Source organism: Myripristis murdjan, chromosome 15 (genome assembly GCF_902150065.1).
Source record: "Myripristis murdjan chromosome 15, fMyrMur1.1, whole genome shotgun sequence".
In the NCBI taxonomy this organism is placed as follows: domain Eukaryota; kingdom Metazoa; phylum Chordata; class Actinopteri; order Holocentriformes; family Holocentridae; genus Myripristis; species Myripristis murdjan.
Genome location: NC_043994.1, coordinates 32375862 through 32393361, shown reverse-complemented (window position 1 = coordinate 32393361; position 17500 = coordinate 32375862). Strand labels below are relative to the sequence as shown.

The window sequence follows — 17500 nt, the reverse complement described above, 5'->3', positions numbered from 1 at the left end:
CACGAGAGTGTGTGCTTGACCGTCATTTTTCACGGCAGTAATGCGGCTAGCATCACTGAAGTATTCTCTCCGTTTCAGTGGAAACACATGAGATCTGACGGTAACTAGTCCTTATCAGCAGCCAACTTGGGCTTATCATGTTTTCTAGACATCGTGATTTCCCAAAACTGAATAAATACACACACAGCAACACAAAACTGCTCTGCTAGCTCAATCATGTTGGAACTAGAATATCCACTGGAAAAAAATCATTTTTTCATGGACTGATAGTTATACTCCTGCCGACTTCTCAGTCATTTTTAATCTAACAGGTGCCGTGACAATGACTCAGCAGCACAGCTGATCTTTATCTACAACCAACTTATATGAACAGTTATATTTAAATACAGGCTACTGCTTTCCAGTGTCGGCACCACAAACATCTGTCTTTTCATAAACTCACCGGCAGATGTTTTATTTCAGCTGGGGGGGTGTCACTCCAATTTAACGCCAGCTCAAATTAATGTGGCTAAGCAGCAAAAGTAAGGACAGTAAGCAGTCACATTAAGGCTGAACAGAGTTATAGAATCACCTTTTCAGGCTGTTATCAATTTACCTCTGAAATAAAGACCACAGTTTTCACAGATGTGTTGATTTATTAAATGTTCACTTCAATATACAGATGCAAACAAACTGACAAATTAATTAAATCAATGGCCTAGAAAACTCACAAAGACTAAAATTAATAACGATTAATAGGCTAATTCATAACTGATAACATTAACACATTAATAACAAGAACAAAGTTATAGCCGCACATCTCCATGGAAAATCCTACAGGTACTGTCCGTGGTGCTGAATCTGCCTCAGCAGGTACTGTCCGTGGTGCTGAATCTGCCTCAGCAGGTACTGTCCGTGGTGCTGAACCTGCCTCAGCAGGTACTGTCCGTGGTGCTGACTCTGCCTCAGCAGGTACTGTCCGTGGTGCTGAATCTGCTGAGACATTTCACTCTCTTTACTATAGAAATTAAAGCTCCATAAAATTCACGGAGGATCTTGTTTAGCTCTTCTTTCCTTACAGGTGAGAAATCAGCTGTTTGCCCGGTGTTTGTCAGGTAGTCTTGTAGACATTTGACGGCCCAAGACGTTGACCGGGCCGTACCGGCTTCATTTCCTGACCTCTCCAGCTGATCCAGCTCTTCACTCGTCACTCTTGCGTATCTCTCCTTTTTCTCTTCTGTCTTGTCTTCCTCGTTCAGCCGTTTATCCAAACTTAGGTCACCAAAGAAATCAAAACTGACAACAAAACGGTCCATTATGCAGGTGAACAAAGTTGACTGCGGCTTTTGACGTGGGTTTTGGTGAAACATTTCGTGTTGCCATGGAAACCACACAGACCTGGGCAACAAGATATAGGCACAGAAACAAAGTCGGCACGGCTCAAACAAACCAACCTGGAGCAGGTATTGGCGCATAACTTACCAGCAAACTGTCATCGTGCACAGAAGATAATGAGGCTGTTGCTGTTTTTATATGCAAGGACATACGACCATACAGCGCCGCTGAAAACGATGGTTTCCGAAGCCTCATTAAAACTCTGGAGCCACGCATTATTTCTCAGATTTTTTTTATATCCAAGTAAAATTGGTATTTTAACTGAAATATCCCTGACTGAATCGATATCGAATCGAATCAATCTGGAAAATCTGAATTGATACCCAGCCCTAATAGGGAAGGTCTTGGGGCCACATAAATACTTTCCCATGCATTACACCTGTGATAAATGGAGTGCACACAGCACGTTCTTTGAAACTCTCCCTGTAAAACGAATGGATTGCACTTCCATTACTTCATGATGTCAGTGACTCCGCCCACAGTCCGCCTTCCCTCCCTGGGCAACAAGCTCACAACATATTTACAACTGTTATGGCTACTCTTGTGTTCAAAAAAAGTCAAAAAAAAAAAAAAAAAAACAGCAGTTTGTGAGGAGGAGGTCTACAACTCGCTAAATAATAAGCACTCGCGGAGATGTTTCAGTTTCAACAAAAGGGTCTTGAATTTATTTAAATGAACAGAAATTTTCTTCGGGTTGACTTCAAACAATAAGCAAAATAAAAAAAGTAATTTAGCGGTAGATAAATTGTTTCACTCCTCACTTGCCTCACTCCTTCAGCACCAAGGAAAACACCAAAAGAAACCAGCTGCCCTCACTCCCTAATCACAGGAGGAGGTTGGCCTGGCCAGGAGGAGGGATGTGAGCAGCAAAAATAAGCTGAAATATAAATAATAGTTCATCTACAATATATCCTCAACAGTTATCATTATCCTTAGCATTTCCAAATCATTCAAATAATTATACAAAGAATCAATAGGCTCCAACAACAACATATTTAACAAACATAACTTACCATTCTGAAATATCCTCTCCTGCTGCCTATAATGCTCAGCTTGTCTTGTTGTCACGATAACAGAGGTGTTCATTCACTTCTGTGTTTGGCATTGAGCTCATAGTTAGTGCTGCTGTTGGACTGGACTGCACCATTTCAAATATTCTGTGCCCCCTCATTGTATATGAATAGGGAGGACAAAGAATCAGAAACCCCTCTCAGTATAATGTAGTCCAGTAGCAGACAGGACATTTTATTGCAGTCGGCAGTGCACTTTGATCCAAACTGAACATGTGAAGCGACGTGTGTCAGGAAAATACATATTCATTAAAAAAAACAGAAATAAAACAATATTCCAAGTGTCTGGAGTCATTTGGTGACGACAGAAACGTGTTTCTCCATGGAGCCGTCTCGCTGCTGCGGATCAGGCCGCTGTGACTCTGCAGCATCAGGATGAAACACAAGCACTTTGTCAAACTGTCTGACCAACTTTACTGTAAAAGTTTGGAGAGTCACGATGCAGAAAACACTTGAGTTTCTTTAGCAGGCAGAAAAACACTGGACTGATCACAGCAGAGATTATAATCAGTGTCCTGTACAGTCTAATCTAATCTAATCCAGTCCAGCTGTGGTGCCATAAAGTTTCCTCTCCTGCTGCCTATAATGCTCAGCTTGTCTTGTTGTCATGGTAACAGAGGTGTTCATTCACTTCTGTGTTTGGCATTGAGCTCATAGTTAGTGCTGCTGCTGGACTGGACTGGACCGTTTCCAATATTCTGTCCCCCCTCATTGTATATGAATAGGGAGGACAAAAAATCAGAAACCGCTCTCAGTATAATGCAGTCCAGTAGCAGACCTCTGCAAACTACAACCTCAGTAATAAACACAGAATTAAAGAGACACATTCTGTACAATGTCAACACAAACTGAACATGATAAACTTTGTTTAAAGGTAGAGTTCATGGCAGAGCTGCTGAGCTAAACTGGTCAGACTGGAGCTGAGGGAGGGACGCTGGGTGGACATCAAACCCTCTGTTTTCACATGAACCTCAGGAACCAATCCCGTTTGAAAACGTCTCCTTCTGGACACCGTGCTGAAAACACTGGTTTTGGTGTTTTTCCTCTGAAAAGAGGCGGCGCTCGGGTCACATGATCAAACAAAGTAGCAGCTCTGACAGAGTTAGAAACCCAAACTGGTGGAGGATCAGCGCCGCTCTGCTCAGAGAACCTGGACCGACGCTTCCTGCCTCTGCGACACAAAATTGAAAAAAGAAAAAAGAACAAAATACTGTATTTGACCCCTGGCTTGACCTTCACAAAAATAAAGTCTCACTTTGACTTTAAAAATAAGAAAAATAAAATTTTTATTCATATAAAACAAACAGTACATGCATTAATACCCTCATGGCTGAAATACTTCAGATTAGTGCAGGACTGTGTGTGTGTGTGTGTGTGTGTGTGTGTGTGTCGGCTGTTTCCCAAAAGCATCTTGAGCAGGCAAGGAGAGCAGACACACATGCTGAGCTGGAAGGGGTGAACTGTCCCTTTACCACCTTTGTCATGTCGCCTCTAAGCGTCTCCACGGCTGATTGACAGCAGAAACACAGATGGAGCTACAGACTGCAGTGCGGACGTGGCCACGCCCACCCTCAATCTGTAATCTGGACTCATTTGAGACATTGTTTTATTTCCTTCCAGGTAAAACTCGGCACGCTTTGAGTTTCACTGCTCGCTTCTTTAGAAATATTAACAAAGTCGAGTTGACTGATGAGCTCATGATGATGATGATGATGATGATTGTCTTTGAAAGGATTAAAAAAAGTAAATAATCACATAATATCATAAAATCTACGCGTAATAATTACAGAATTGCGATACGTATTGAATCCACACACAGGTACCATGGATCATATCGTATCAGAGGTTCCTGCTGATTCCTGCTAATCATTTAAATCATATTTTTAGTGCCATAACAAAACATTATTGTGTGTTGATGCTGGCCACTTGTCTCCTGTCTGCTTCTGTCAAATCCTTTGTGGGAACCTTTTCATCTTAACTCTGTTTCAGAGGCCAACCTGATGCTTCAGGTTCAAAACAGGCTCAGCTGCACCGGACAGCGTTTTGGTGTCGGGGCTCATCTTTGCTCCGTTTGTCTAAAACTGTACAAAAAGATGGAGTTAGCTTCAAGATGCTTTGGGGAAACTGAGCTCAGATCAGTTCGTCGCTGCTCGTCACGCCGGCAGCTTCCTGGATCGAACGCGGCGAGGCCGGAGCTTCATCAGCCTGCTCGGGCGTTTCTTCGGGGGAAACCTCCGTTGCGCTCGGCGGCGGCTCCTACGTGGCGAGGGACGCCGGGACGATTTCCCGCAGGAGTTTGTTGAGGGCGGCGATCTTCTCCTCCAGCAGGAAGTTCTTCTTCTCGGCGCTCTTCTGCCGCTGCTCGGTGACCTGCAGCGCCTTCATCAGCTGGGAGTTTTCCACGTACAGGTCCTTCAGCAGCAGGCCCGACTTGGCGTTCTTCGCCAGCTGAGGAGGAAATGCCAACATGGAGGAAAGTAGAGGTCAGCGCTCCATGAGCTTCAGTTTTAAACTCTCCTCTCTAAAGAAGCCCTCAGTGACCTTTGACCTCCAGCGACAACCAGAGTAATTACGATGACAAATATTCTCTCAACTTTTTTATGCTACCAGGAAGCAAATTTATTGCCAATTTACATTAATTGGTTGATCAATTAGTAATTATTTCCAAAACAGGGAAGTAACCACTAACTTAACTTACCACTTTAAAAAACTAAGCCCAGCCCTCCACCTGACCTCCCTGTACACAGCTCTTAGTTATTTCACTGACACACACACAAACTCATTAATACAAGGTAGTAAAAACAGTTCGTACTGGCCTGGTTGCTATAGGCTGCTGCTAACAAGTTAGCTGCTAACAGTGACCTTCACAGAGTGTGACGGGCATTATTTTTTGTCAAAGACCCTTTCAGCTGATTTGTTGCCCCAATCCCACATCATTAATCCCAACTGTTAAGAATGACAGTTTTCAGCATATCAGTAACTAAGTGCTCACGAGGCGACTCGACTAAAATAAACAGAGAGGAGGTGAGCCTCCTTCTGACCCACCTGCTCCTTCAGCTGCTCCACCTTCTCCTGCAGCACCAGGCGGACGCCTTTCAGCTTCACCTCCACCTCCTCCATCTTCTCCTGCATGGAGGCCATCGCCTTCTCATACTGCTCCTGAACACACACACACACACACACACACACACACACACGCAAGGCAAGTTTATTTGTATAGCACAATTCAACACAAGGTAATTCAAAGTGCTTTACAGAGACATTAAAAGCAACAAGACACAATTTAAAACAATAAAAACAGTCAATAAAAAAGGGAAATGGGGAAATACAGAAGTAATATTCCAGTAATCAAAGTAAACCCAGTGACTCCAGAGTTGTGCTGCTGGCTGCTACCTGCTGCAGGCTGAACTGGCTGCTGCTCTGCTGGTTCTGCACTCGGAGCTTCTCCTCCAGCTGCTGGCTCCTCCTCTGCTCCTCGGCCAGCCGGGCCTGCAGGAGCTCCAGCTGCTCCCTGCGCCCGGCGCCGGCCTGCTCCTTCAGCTCCTGCAGCCGGCGGGCGTGCTGCGACTCGGCCAGGCTCAGCGCCGCGTCCGCCCTCGCCGCCTGCAGGACGGAAACACAGCATGAAGCAGAGCGACGTTAGAGGGGCTCGGCTGCCAGACTCCGCCTGGAGAGTTTGCTGAGTCCTGTTTCTGCAGGCTGGATTGGGATTACAGGACCACGAGCCGCTACAGGGTTTGATTTTCCAGCTAACAGGACAGCTACATGTCTGCTGACTGTGTGGACAAACTGCCAAGCATTTACCAAATATGATGGGAAATTCAATCCAAAACAAAATGTAGCCGACATGCAATTCAGACGCAAGTTACATGAATGAGTGTTACATGAATGAGTGTTACATGAATGAGTGTTACATGTATGAGTGTTACATGAATGAGTGTTACATGTATGAGTGTTACATGAATGAGTGTTACATGTATGAGTGTTACATGAATGAGTGTTACATGTATGAGTGTTACATGAATGAGTGTTACATGAATGAGTGTTACATGAATGAGTGTTACATGTATGAGTGTTACATGAATGAGTGTTACATGTATGAGTGTTACATGTGTACAAGAAATGGAAACACATGATTCACTTAATTTCAAACCTGTAGGTTGGCACTAAGCTGTTTGGTGCCATCTAGTGGTCACACATTGCAACTGTACTCACCTAGGCATTTTTTTTCTGTTGTGTGAATGACAGAGGGGGACAAAATTGTTCCCCAGTCAACATTCACAAGTGTTTCTACATGTTCATTTATTACATGTAAACATAAATAAATCTAGACAGGACTGACCAAAAGTCACAATAAAAAAAATAATGATTTTTTAAATAGTCTCTTCCATTGACATGTGCACACTATCCTGCATCAAGTCTGTTTGCTGCTTTTGGAAACAAGCTGACCAGAGAGGAAATTAAGTTAATGGAGAAACTGGTTTCCCCTCCAGTTCCTCCACAGGAAGTCATTTCGACCTCATGAGATCATGTTGTTGTAGCTGGAGGTCCTGACCTGGTCCTGGGCCTGCGTTCTGGCCGTCTCCAGCTGGTTCTGCTTGCTCTTCAGGTTCTCACACTCCTGGGTCAAACGCTGGACCTCCAAACTGTGGACCTGCAGCTCCGACAGCTGAGGAGAACAAATAAAAACAGTCATCTTTAACTCACCAACTACTGTTCATTCATTCATTCATACATTCATACTATTCCTTATTGGAGAAAAGGAGATGGACTTCCTGATCTCCTGGTGCACAGAGCTTCTGCATAATCTTGAAGATGTTTAGTTTGTCTTCAGAAAAGTTTTGGTGTAGAGATCTGCAGGTTTTCCAGGGTGTGTGGGAAGCCTGAGTTTGGACCGGCCATGGAGGAAGACCTTCTCTAAAACTATGTGAAGGTAAGTCATTACATTGAGAATATCAGGCTGTTCTCACCGAGGACACTGCTGGAAGACTGAGCGCTAACTTTGAGGAACTCTTATTTTTTAGCCTCACAACAACCTCGAGCCAGAGGAACAGTGATTATTGGTTGATGGTGCACAGCAGGGTGTCCAAGAGAGCTCAGCACCGAGAGTAAAGTGTGCGGCTGGCTGCTGCGTACCCTGTGGAGGAGCTCCTGGTTCTGGAGCCGCAGTTTGTGACTCTCCTCCTGCAGAGCCAGGCAGGCCTGCTCCTGCTGCTCCTGCTGGGTGTGGAGGAGCTCCTCCTTCTCCCTGTTCAGCCTCCGGACGCTGGCCTCCAGCTGCACCACCTGACAACCATCACACCACAAGACGTCACAGTGTTAATACAGCTGCTGATGACATTTAATCAACACAACAGAAAACATTAGATGGTCTTTACTGATCCCCCTGACGAAAACAGGATCTATTGGTAGACATGTGGAGGATCCCCAAGTCTCCAGCTGCTTCTGGAACTTCTGGGTACCAACCTTGTCCTGAGCTTCCTGTAGCTTCCTCTGCAGGTCGCCTACTTCCTGGGCGTGGCCAGTCTTCTCCTGACTGACGGCGTGGAGCTGAGAGCGAAGCAGCTCCGTTTCTGAGTCGAGAGCGAACAGAGACTCCTGCAGCTTCTCCACCTGGACGTTCACAGATACCAGGGATCAGATTTAAATCTGTCATTTACATCCGCATGGAGACTAACAAGCAAATCAGCTGCTGAGGATCTAATAAGTGGGACATGGAACAATGCCTAGTCCTGTCCTGTGTTTAGATTCTTGAAGACGTTTCACTTCTCATACAAGAAGCTTCTTCAGTTCTGATGAAGCTCACTAAATCTCAAATGCAGAACTTGCTTCATTTCATTTGTTGTTTTGCTCCTCTCTTTTGTTCTGTTGTGCAAATAAATAAAAAGAGTGCCTAACTTTTGATTCTTCTGTGGATAAGATGCTAAATGAAGACGTCGGTGTTCAGACCTTGTGGTTTCTCTCGTCGGCCTCCCTCAGCAGCCGGGCTTTGTCCTCCTCCAGCCACTGCTGCCTCAGAGTCACGCCGCTAAGCTCCGCCTCCAGCTCCGACAGCCGGCCCAGCTGGGATGCAAAACAAGAGAAATTTAATTTACACGAGAAAAGTCAAGTTCAAAACTTTCTAAATGATGCAAACAGTTTTGAGACTTTCAAAATATTGCTCTGAAACGTTTTAAACATCGCGTCTCAATGTCGCCATCTACTGAGAGCAGCTGGCATTACAGCCACCTGATCACGAAGCAATAAACTGTTTTTCTACTGCGGTAATGTGAAATGGAAAAGCAAATTATTTTCACTTATTTCATTCAATTTTCTAATATTTTCCTTTTTACTTTTTTTATAAATAAAACTTTTTTGAATGACAGCTTAATCATCTTGATATACAACATTCAATAATGAAGATATAATGTATACATTCAGCATAAATCCTGTCCTTTATTCTTCATTTCCTTGTTTAAATCAGATGGTTTTGCCACCAAGTTTGACACACAGAAGAAGACGTCAGTGAAACAAAAATCAAAATGAGCGTCTCGTCTCGTTTGCAGAAGTAAAATTAAAATCTGCAACATCACTGACCACGTGCGGCGGTGGAGCTTTGGCTCCGCCCACAGAGGCTTCACTCAGCCAGTGACATTATCTGACGCTCCGGCTGCTCCTCCTACCTTCTCCTTGCAGGAGGTCAGCTCCCTGTCCAGCAGCTGTTTCTCCTGCTGCCACGCCGCCTGCTGCTGCAGCTTCTCCCGCTCCTGCTGCACCGCCGCCTCCTGCAGCCGCCGCACCTGCACAGCCGGCACGCCGCCCGGTCAGTCAGTCAGTCACTCACTCATTCATTCACTCATATCTTTGACCTTTAGTTTAAATGCTTGTGAAAGGCGTCTGAACACAGCCTTTTACAAGCATTTAATACTGAACACAAGCCTAAATATCTCCTGATATAAGAGTCCCTAATCAAAGTCCCGAGTCAAATGGGGGTCTGCAGCTCATCAAAAGTGAAGTTGGGGTTCAGAACATGATAACATTTAGAAATCCCTGTTCCAGAGCATTTTGATTAGAGGCTCCTGTAGACATGCTGATCCACATCTCTATATCACATTTTCAGATTGGGTTTATTATCCGTGTTGTCGTGACCTTTAGTGAAACTGGTTCAGTTCTTTTCTCGTCTCTCCACTATACATCTGATAAACCAGGAAAATACCTTAAAAAACAGTGAACTCTCTCTGCCTTCAGTTTGTTGATATCAACAGTTTTTCATGAAGCTGAAAACTGTTCATATTTCCTCATATCTGACCTAACTACAGTTATGAGGCCTCACCGTAGCTCCTCCCTCCTCCTGCTCGCTGGTCACCAGCGCAAGGCGCTCCCTCAGCATCCGGACCGACTCCTGGTCGCCGCGGAGACGGGCGCTGAGCTCGGCGTTATCGTTGCTGAGCTGCAGGTTCCTGCTGCTCAGGTCCAGAACTTCCTCACGATACTTGGAGTTCTAGACACGGAGAAGAAACAGTGAGGCGTCTGGACTCAGCGAGCCGGTGATCAATACTGGACTGACTTATCGATCACTTCAATGCATCGAATGGAACAGAAAACTTTCTTTATAGCTTTTTAAACAAAAATTTTTGTAAAAACTTATTTTTTTATTTTGACAGAAAACGGAAGTGTCAGAGGGAACGACTCGCAGCGCGAGCGGATTGCACTATGTTTGTATGTACAGATATGTTTACCTTATGCCTTACAGTACTTTTGTACTAAAAAATATGTTGGACAGTAAATGTCATCACAATAATGGCCTGGTCCAGGTCTGTGTAAAAATAAATAAAGGCCTGCAGCGAATAGCCGCCTGGTTTTGCGTATTAAATGCCCGGGCTATTAATTGGGGAAATATGGTATTAAAAAACAACAGCAATAACAACAACAACAAAAACATTACTGGTAAAGAATTATTTCCAAAAACCCAGTTGTAGGTCAGATTCTCTGGTTTGATAATCACTAATACTGAAAACATTAGAGCTAAAAAAAATATATTTCAGATTAAATTTCCTGACAAAAGTCTGATTTTTTTCAATTCATTTCTTATTTTCTATTTGTCAGATTATTTTGTATTTTTGCTTTAAATGGATTTTCTTTCGTACAGTGAAAAAACAGGAATCCCCTATTTTAGCCGGGTCAGAGTTTTCTGTTGCCTGCTATGAGAAGTCATTCTGTCTCCTATGAAGTGTGAGCTGGAAGCCCTTTCAGACTGTAACTCTGATAAAAGGATCTAAATAAACTTGAAGTTGAACTCGGAGACGCTTCAGCAGGTCAGACATCCATCAACAATCAAACCGACGAGCTTTCAGTCGCAGGACTCGGACTCCCACCTCTTTGTGGAGCCTCTCCTCTTCCTCTCGGCTCTTCTCTCGCTCTCGCCCCATCTCGTCCATTTTTTTCCTGGAACAAGCAAATATGTTAGCAGTCATTATTAATCCGTGACTACCTTGTGATTAACACAATTTTAACAATGACTGACTCGACAGCTGTATTGAACAGTGTGGTTGATCGTGCTCACTTGCTCTTGGCGATGTCGTCCTCCAGGCTCTGGACCTCCTGCTGCAGGACGGCCAGCCGGTCCTTCAGAGTGCTGTTCTCCGAGCGAGCCTCCTCCAGCCGAGTCCTGCAGCACAACAACAAGTCACCAAAACACACCAACACGACCTCCACAGCATCAATCACCTGATTATCAATAACAGGTAATGATCCGGAATACAAATAACTCATCACTGACAGGTGATAATTAACAGGGTGGAGTTCCCGTTTGGAAATGAACAGCTGATGGATCAGGCTGCTGAGGATCTACGTTCTACTTGAAAAGTCTATGAACCTTGTCAAAAACAAGAGTGCGCTGTTATTCATCCGATCAGAATTTGAACAATTTCAAAAGCTGACACACAGAGAAAGAGAAAACACAAAGAACAGTGATGACAGACGGGATGGGACGAAGACATTTGATGACACACAAAAGGTTATTACAGTGATGAACGAGATATTGGTCATGCGTTTAGACTTCTGTCATTCGGTTAGAGATGGAGTGAATTTGTTAATGCATTCCGGACAGAGAAGATCGGAGAGGTTGGTGTTTGGACGGTGGTGGTGCAGAGAAGGTGACAAATTGATCTGTGTTTCATTCCATTAGTAAGTCGCAGAGCTTCTACCTGTGGCAACAGTGAGGGTCTTTGTTCAGATGATCGCTAGCAAATTAGTCAAATACTCAACGTTTGGACACAGATACATTTCAAGCAAGGCGGTGGATGGAAGGTTAGTCATCTTTGGACGAGGTTTTTGGCAGCCGGTCTCATGCGCCAACAAACCTGTGTGGACTGGCCGGGTCCATCACCTCCTCCAGGGCGAGGACCAGCTTCTCCATGTCCATCAGCTGCTCTGTCATCTTGTTCTTCTCCCACGCAAAGCTGTTCTCTACCCTCCTCAGCTCGGCCTGGGCGTCCCGCAGCCAGAGAGCCTGCTGCTCGGCCTCTTCTCTGGCACAGCTCAGCTCTCTGTCCTTCGCCACTAATTGGACAGTCAGCTGCTGAACTTTGCATCGGTGGCTCTCGGCACCCTCCATTGCCTCTGCCCGAAGCCGATCCACCTCAGAGGCTCTGGAGTTGAGCTGCCCTCTGAGCTCCAGGACGAGGTCGGCGGTCTCATTCAGTTGGCAGCTGAGGTCTCGGATGTGGTTTCGGAGTGTGGAGATTTCCTCCTCCATCTCCACAATCTGCATGGAGAGCTGGTCCGCCACCCGGATGTAGCTTCCATTCTCTTGGCTCAGACGGCCGACCTCCTCTCGCTCGTCATTCAGGCTGGACTGGAGCTTTGTGGCCTTACTCTGCTCCTGCTCCAGAGCCACCCGCAGACTCTCCTCAGCACTCCTCCTCCTCCCCAGCTCCTCCGTGATGCCGTCCAACTCCAGCTGCAAATTGTCCACCGCCATGGCCTGGTCCTTTAGGTCCTGGATCAGCCGGGCTCGGTCGGCTTTCAGGGAGTCCAGCTCAGCTGTCAGTTTGGACAGACATTCAACTTTGGTCCTCATCAGTTCCTGTAGATTCTCCAGCTCTGACCTCAGGGCGTCCACGGTCTGCTCTTTGGCGTGCAGCTGAGCTTGCTGCTGGACGAAGGCAGTGTTCAGTCGGCTGCAGTTATCAGTCACCACCTCCTTATCCTGCAGAATGCTGTCCGATGCAGCCTGCAGGTCACCCAGATCCTGTTTCAGTTGGCTCACCTGGACGAGAAGCTGCTCCTCCCTGCTCTTCACCAGCTCCAGCTCCTCCTCCACCAAACACTTCTCTGAGGTGAGGCGTTTATTCAAAACCTCATGAGACTCCAGAAAGTGGATGCTCTCCTCCAGCTGAGTGCAGGCCTCCTGCAGTCTGGCCTCCAGTTCACAACATCGCGCACGACAAGCCGCATGCTCCTCCTCTGTCCGACCACACCGCTCTCTGAGCTCCTCCAAACTGGCTTCTAATTGGCTTGTCCACAGGCGAGAGGCTTCTTCCACATCTTGGACTGATGTCTTTGCCTCTTCCTGTAATCTGGAAACTTGTTCCTTCAGTTCGCGCACCTCCTCCTCATGCTGCTCCTCCAGACTCCTCTTCTCTGAGGAGAACTGGCTGCAGATCCTGGCCTGCTCCTCACCAGCTCTCTCCTCACACCGGAGTTTCTCCCTCTGGTTCTCCTGCTGCAGGCACAGGAGCTGGCTCTCCCAGGCTCCTCTCTGCTCCTGCAGCCGCTGGCGCTCGCGGTGCAGCTGGTGCAGGAGGCGGCGCTGGGCCTCGGCGTACTGGAGCTTCATCTGAGAGAGCTGCTGCTCCGCCTCCTCCCTGCTTACACAGTGTGGAACCAGCTGCTTATACAGAGCTTCACCAGCTCACTATACAGTGTTAAAGTGACATTTCAGGTTTTCTTAACCTCCTGCAAGTTTGACTTGTCAGCTCCTTCTGGCAGAACTATTTTTTCTTACACCTGTGCTACACTGAACATGTGCGTGAGGTGTGCACATCCCTTTTACTATGACAGCGTATTAGAGCCACTGTAGGAAGAGAAAAAAAAAAATCACGGAGCCGAGAGGGTTGGGGTCACATTCCAAAAAAAAAACCTAAATTTCCATGATTAAAGTTAAGACTAAATTTATGAGAAAAGGGCTTGGATATTCTCTGAAATTAAAATGGTAAATTTATAAGAAAAAACTCAAATTCATGAAGAAAAAAACAAAACACGTGGAGGCGCTGATGGGTCAAACTTGGAGCTTCTACTACATACGTAAGATTACAGAGTTTTTGTTCTAACTCCTTCACTTAGGTTTATTTTACACGACCTTTCAGCGTTTTGGGCAGAGCCTTCTTACAACAGTCAATGTAGTAACTTCCCACCAACATGATAAACCATTAATGTAATAACAAATTAATCCACTTTTAAAAAATTCCTGCAAATATTATAAGAGGTTCCTACCATTAATATAATAACGTTTTTCCTGTTAACATAATAATTACTACATTAATGGGAGTGATGATCTGGCACAACAAATGAAAAAAACTCTCCAGATATCAAAAACTGAAGGACATGTAATGAAACATTTTTATCTAATCAAAGACTTTTTTTGTGATGTAGTTAAATACTGTGATAAAAAATCTGTAATTTTTGGTATTTACCTATAAAGAATATGGTGAAAGAGACCAAATATATTTGTTCATAATAAATAAATAAAAGCCTACTGAGAATAACTGAATGTAAGGCTTAAGGCTTAAGCAAGAATGAGCAAAAGAGAGGAAAACAAAAACCAGTTTGGGTAACATGAAGACCAGGACACATTCAGACACACACACTTCAGAACACACACTGGGTTTAGGTTCTCATCCCAGAGACAGGATGAGGTCCAGGTCAACCATTTCAGCCTCTGGTTTTGTCGTTAAGCTGCTGAACAGAAGAAGCAGTGAGGTGAAAAATGAGGTGAAAGGTCATGACCTCACCTGACCAGCATCACTTCCTGGTCCATCTTCAGCTTCAGCTCCGCCTCCAGCTGGTCCTTCTCAGCGCTCAGCCTCTGGACCAGGTTGCTGATTTCTCTGGCGTAGTTCTGCTCCAGCTCTGCCTGCTCCCGCTGGGCCCTGAATGCACCACACACACATATATACACACACAAACACACGAACACACACACACACACAACCGCACAAACACATGGGGCATTTTTTCTCCATGATGGACTGTTAATACTCTAAAAACCCTGTTTTTAGGTGAAACTTTGGTTGTTGTTGCTGATATTCATCATTACAGCTGAATGGCTCATACAGATTGTGAAATTTCAACAACTTTAAAAGTTTATTGCAAGCCAGACTGTGCGACACGGATCTGATAAACTTGGGCACCACATCAAGTTTGATGTGAGTCGACTGGTCGATGATCACACCTCCTGAATCTTATTGGCTACGATGCGAGTCAATACACAAGAAAACATCATCGGCGTATGTGATCACCGCTGTAATGGTGAACAATGAAGCTCAGCAAGAGTGGAGCCTCACAACAGTGACATTAATGTATTAATATTAATTACTGATTAGAAAATCATCACAGCCTTCCTCCTCCTCCTCCTCCCTCTTCCCCATACTACTACTTCTTCTTCTCCTTCTTCTTCTCCTCCTCCTCCTCACCTGCGCTCCTGCTCGGAGCTCCATCCTCCTGTGGAGCTGCTCTGGTGGATCTGGGTCTGCAGCTTCTCCACGCTCTCCTGCAGCTGTTTGACCTGCTGCTCCGCCTGCAGCTTCTGCTCCTCCAGTTCACTGATCTCCAACTGCAAGACACAAACACAAACTGATCAGGAACCAGTACCTATCCTCATGTACTGGTCATCTAACCTGATCATCTCTATTGATACCTTGAAGGCTTGAGAAATGTCCTTGCGTTCGACCTCCATGCTCTGCCTCATCTTCTCCAGACTGCGTTCATAGAAGTTCACCTGGAGGAGGGAGGAGGGAGGAGGATGATGATAGGTAACTGAGCTGTAACATTACACTGACAGGACAGTGATATCTGCAGTTGCTTTCTCAGCAGATGAAGCATCCATGTGACTCCCTAAAAACTCGCCTGATGCATGTTCTAGTCGGCTCACATTGGATTGCTTCATCGCTTTTTGGAAACGCGACCTAAAAAGTTGTTTATTAACCTCATCTTTGCCTCAAGTCAAAGATTAAATCTACTCAGATGGTCTGATATCAGTGTAGTATCGACCCAAGGCAGGCAGTCAGATTCCATGCACACAGGTGTGAGATCAAATATACAAATGATAGTAAAACATGACCAGTATATTCTGTATGACTTCACACTTGACCTGCATCAAATAAACTGATCTCAAATTGTATTATTTAGTTTGCCTATTTTTTTTTCAAGCTTTAGAAATAAAACTAGCCCAGACTTTGCCACACAGTCCAACTTCTCATTTTCATCAAAGCGTAATTCAGGGTTTTTATTGTGCAGCTTTACAAACGTGCAGGCAGGTCATCGTGTAAGGTCAAGCTCAGGCTGAGACGTTCACAGAGCACTGATACATCCTGCAAAACCAGACCCACCTGCTTCAAATACCAAGTTTTTAGGGAGTCCAGCATCAATGCAGTAAAACGCAAGAGGCCCCGCCCCCGTCAGTATCAGATATCTAATCTGATTGGCTGACAATGTTTTATCATTTCCTCTGCATCAAGGAAAACCTACAGATCATTAATATTATTTTTTTCTCACAACAACAGGATGAGAAAGCAGCCAGGTGGAGGAACACCTGCTCAGGTGTACCTTGGTCTCCAGGTCGATCCGGAGCTGCTGCACCTCCTGCTGGTGTTTCTGGGTCAGCTGCTGCAGAGCCAGTTCAGTCTGGATACTGACCGCCGGCCCCGACAGGCTGTCCAGAGAGCCCAGAGCTGCACACACACACACACACACACACACACACACACACAAAGAGATAAATAAACTACAGTTATTTGTCTATTAAGTATCCTTGCTTCAATCTGAAACCTTGTAAAGTTAAATTTATTGGAGAGAGCTTTCAGAATTTGTTTGAAATTCAATAATTTGGAGCTGGAGCCATTTTCAGCCAGAGGTCTACAGTTCTCAACACACCAGCAGGTAAATATGTTTTAAACTTTATTTTAAGTAGGAATTGGACAGTATTAGCAGTATTAGCAGTATTAGTAATACTGTAACAGGTAGAAACAGCATTAATAGCAGTAGTTATTAATGCTTACTAGTATCTGCAGTAATTATAGAACAGTAGTAGGTGTAGTACAATTTGTAGTCAAAGTGGTAGCGATAGTAGCTGCAGCAGTAGTTGCAGTCCAATCTGGATAAACAGCAGCAGCAGAACCGCGGCTGGGATGAAATGTTTATCTCCCGATTCGATACCGTCACAATACGACCAATTTGATATGTACTGCGATTCCTAAGTATTGTGATTTGAGATTATGATTTATTGTTTTGATCAGCAACATTAAAATTTTTCCACCCACGAATCAGGGCCCACCAGGATAAACAGAACATGTCACACACACACACACACACACAGTCATAGGCAGCTCTTTCTTCTTTAGTCATTTTCACGTCTCTGTAATAACAAACGAGTGTAACAGCTCCGAGTCGCACCGCTGCAGTAAACCTGTTCCAGCTGCTGCAAACTCACCGCTCCTGTCGGCCGGCTGCAGCCGCTTCCTGACCGGGGGAGTCGAGCCTCGCTTCATGTCCGGGTCGTCTGAAACACACACACACACACACAGTACAGTGAATACACACACACACACACACACACACACACACATCAGTGAAGACACACAGAGAGAAACACAGAGAGTAAAAATGCACTGAGAAAGCAGAAGAGAACGGAGGTGACACTCACTGTCTGACATCATGAAACAGAAAAGACTGAAACCAAACTGAGCCAGCACTTGTAAGTGTGTGTGTGTGTGTGTGTGTGTGTGTGATGGGCGTGTCTCCACCTGAAGAGGTCAGACCAGCTGAGCCAGTAGTTTGTGTGTGAACTGCAGCCTCAG

The 17500-nt window shown here is 45.2% G+C and overlaps 1 protein-coding gene across 1 annotated transcript in view; it reads right to left on the bottom strand.

Annotated features, from left to right (window-relative positions):
* Window positions 1–3705: 3705 nt before the first annotated feature.
* Window positions 3706–17500, bottom strand: part of ninl (ninein-like) — a 41658-nt gene continuing 27863 nt past the window's right edge. The window contains exons 15-31 of the mRNA XM_030071311.1: window positions 17134–17202; window positions 16251–16375; window positions 15343–15423; window positions 15119–15258; window positions 14438–14575; window positions 11786–13291; window positions 10987–11091; window positions 10799–10868; window positions 9757–9924; window positions 9107–9223; window positions 8394–8507; window positions 7911–8057; window positions 7581–7730; window positions 7000–7113; window positions 5838–6047; window positions 5490–5603; window positions 3706–4892 (exon numbers count right to left, since the gene is read on the bottom strand). Of these exons, the coding sequence (XP_029927171.1) occupies window positions 4701–4892; window positions 5490–5603; window positions 5838–6047; window positions 7000–7113; window positions 7581–7730; window positions 7911–8057; window positions 8394–8507; window positions 9107–9223; window positions 9757–9924; window positions 10799–10868; window positions 10987–11091; window positions 11786–13291; window positions 14438–14575; window positions 15119–15258; window positions 15343–15423; window positions 16251–16375; window positions 17134–17202 (3560 nt within the window). The 3' untranslated portion in view covers window positions 3706–4700. The remainder of the gene's footprint in view (window positions 4893–5489; window positions 5604–5837; window positions 6048–6999; window positions 7114–7580; window positions 7731–7910; window positions 8058–8393; window positions 8508–9106; window positions 9224–9756; window positions 9925–10798; window positions 10869–10986; window positions 11092–11785; window positions 13292–14437; window positions 14576–15118; window positions 15259–15342; window positions 15424–16250; window positions 16376–17133; window positions 17203–17500) is intronic.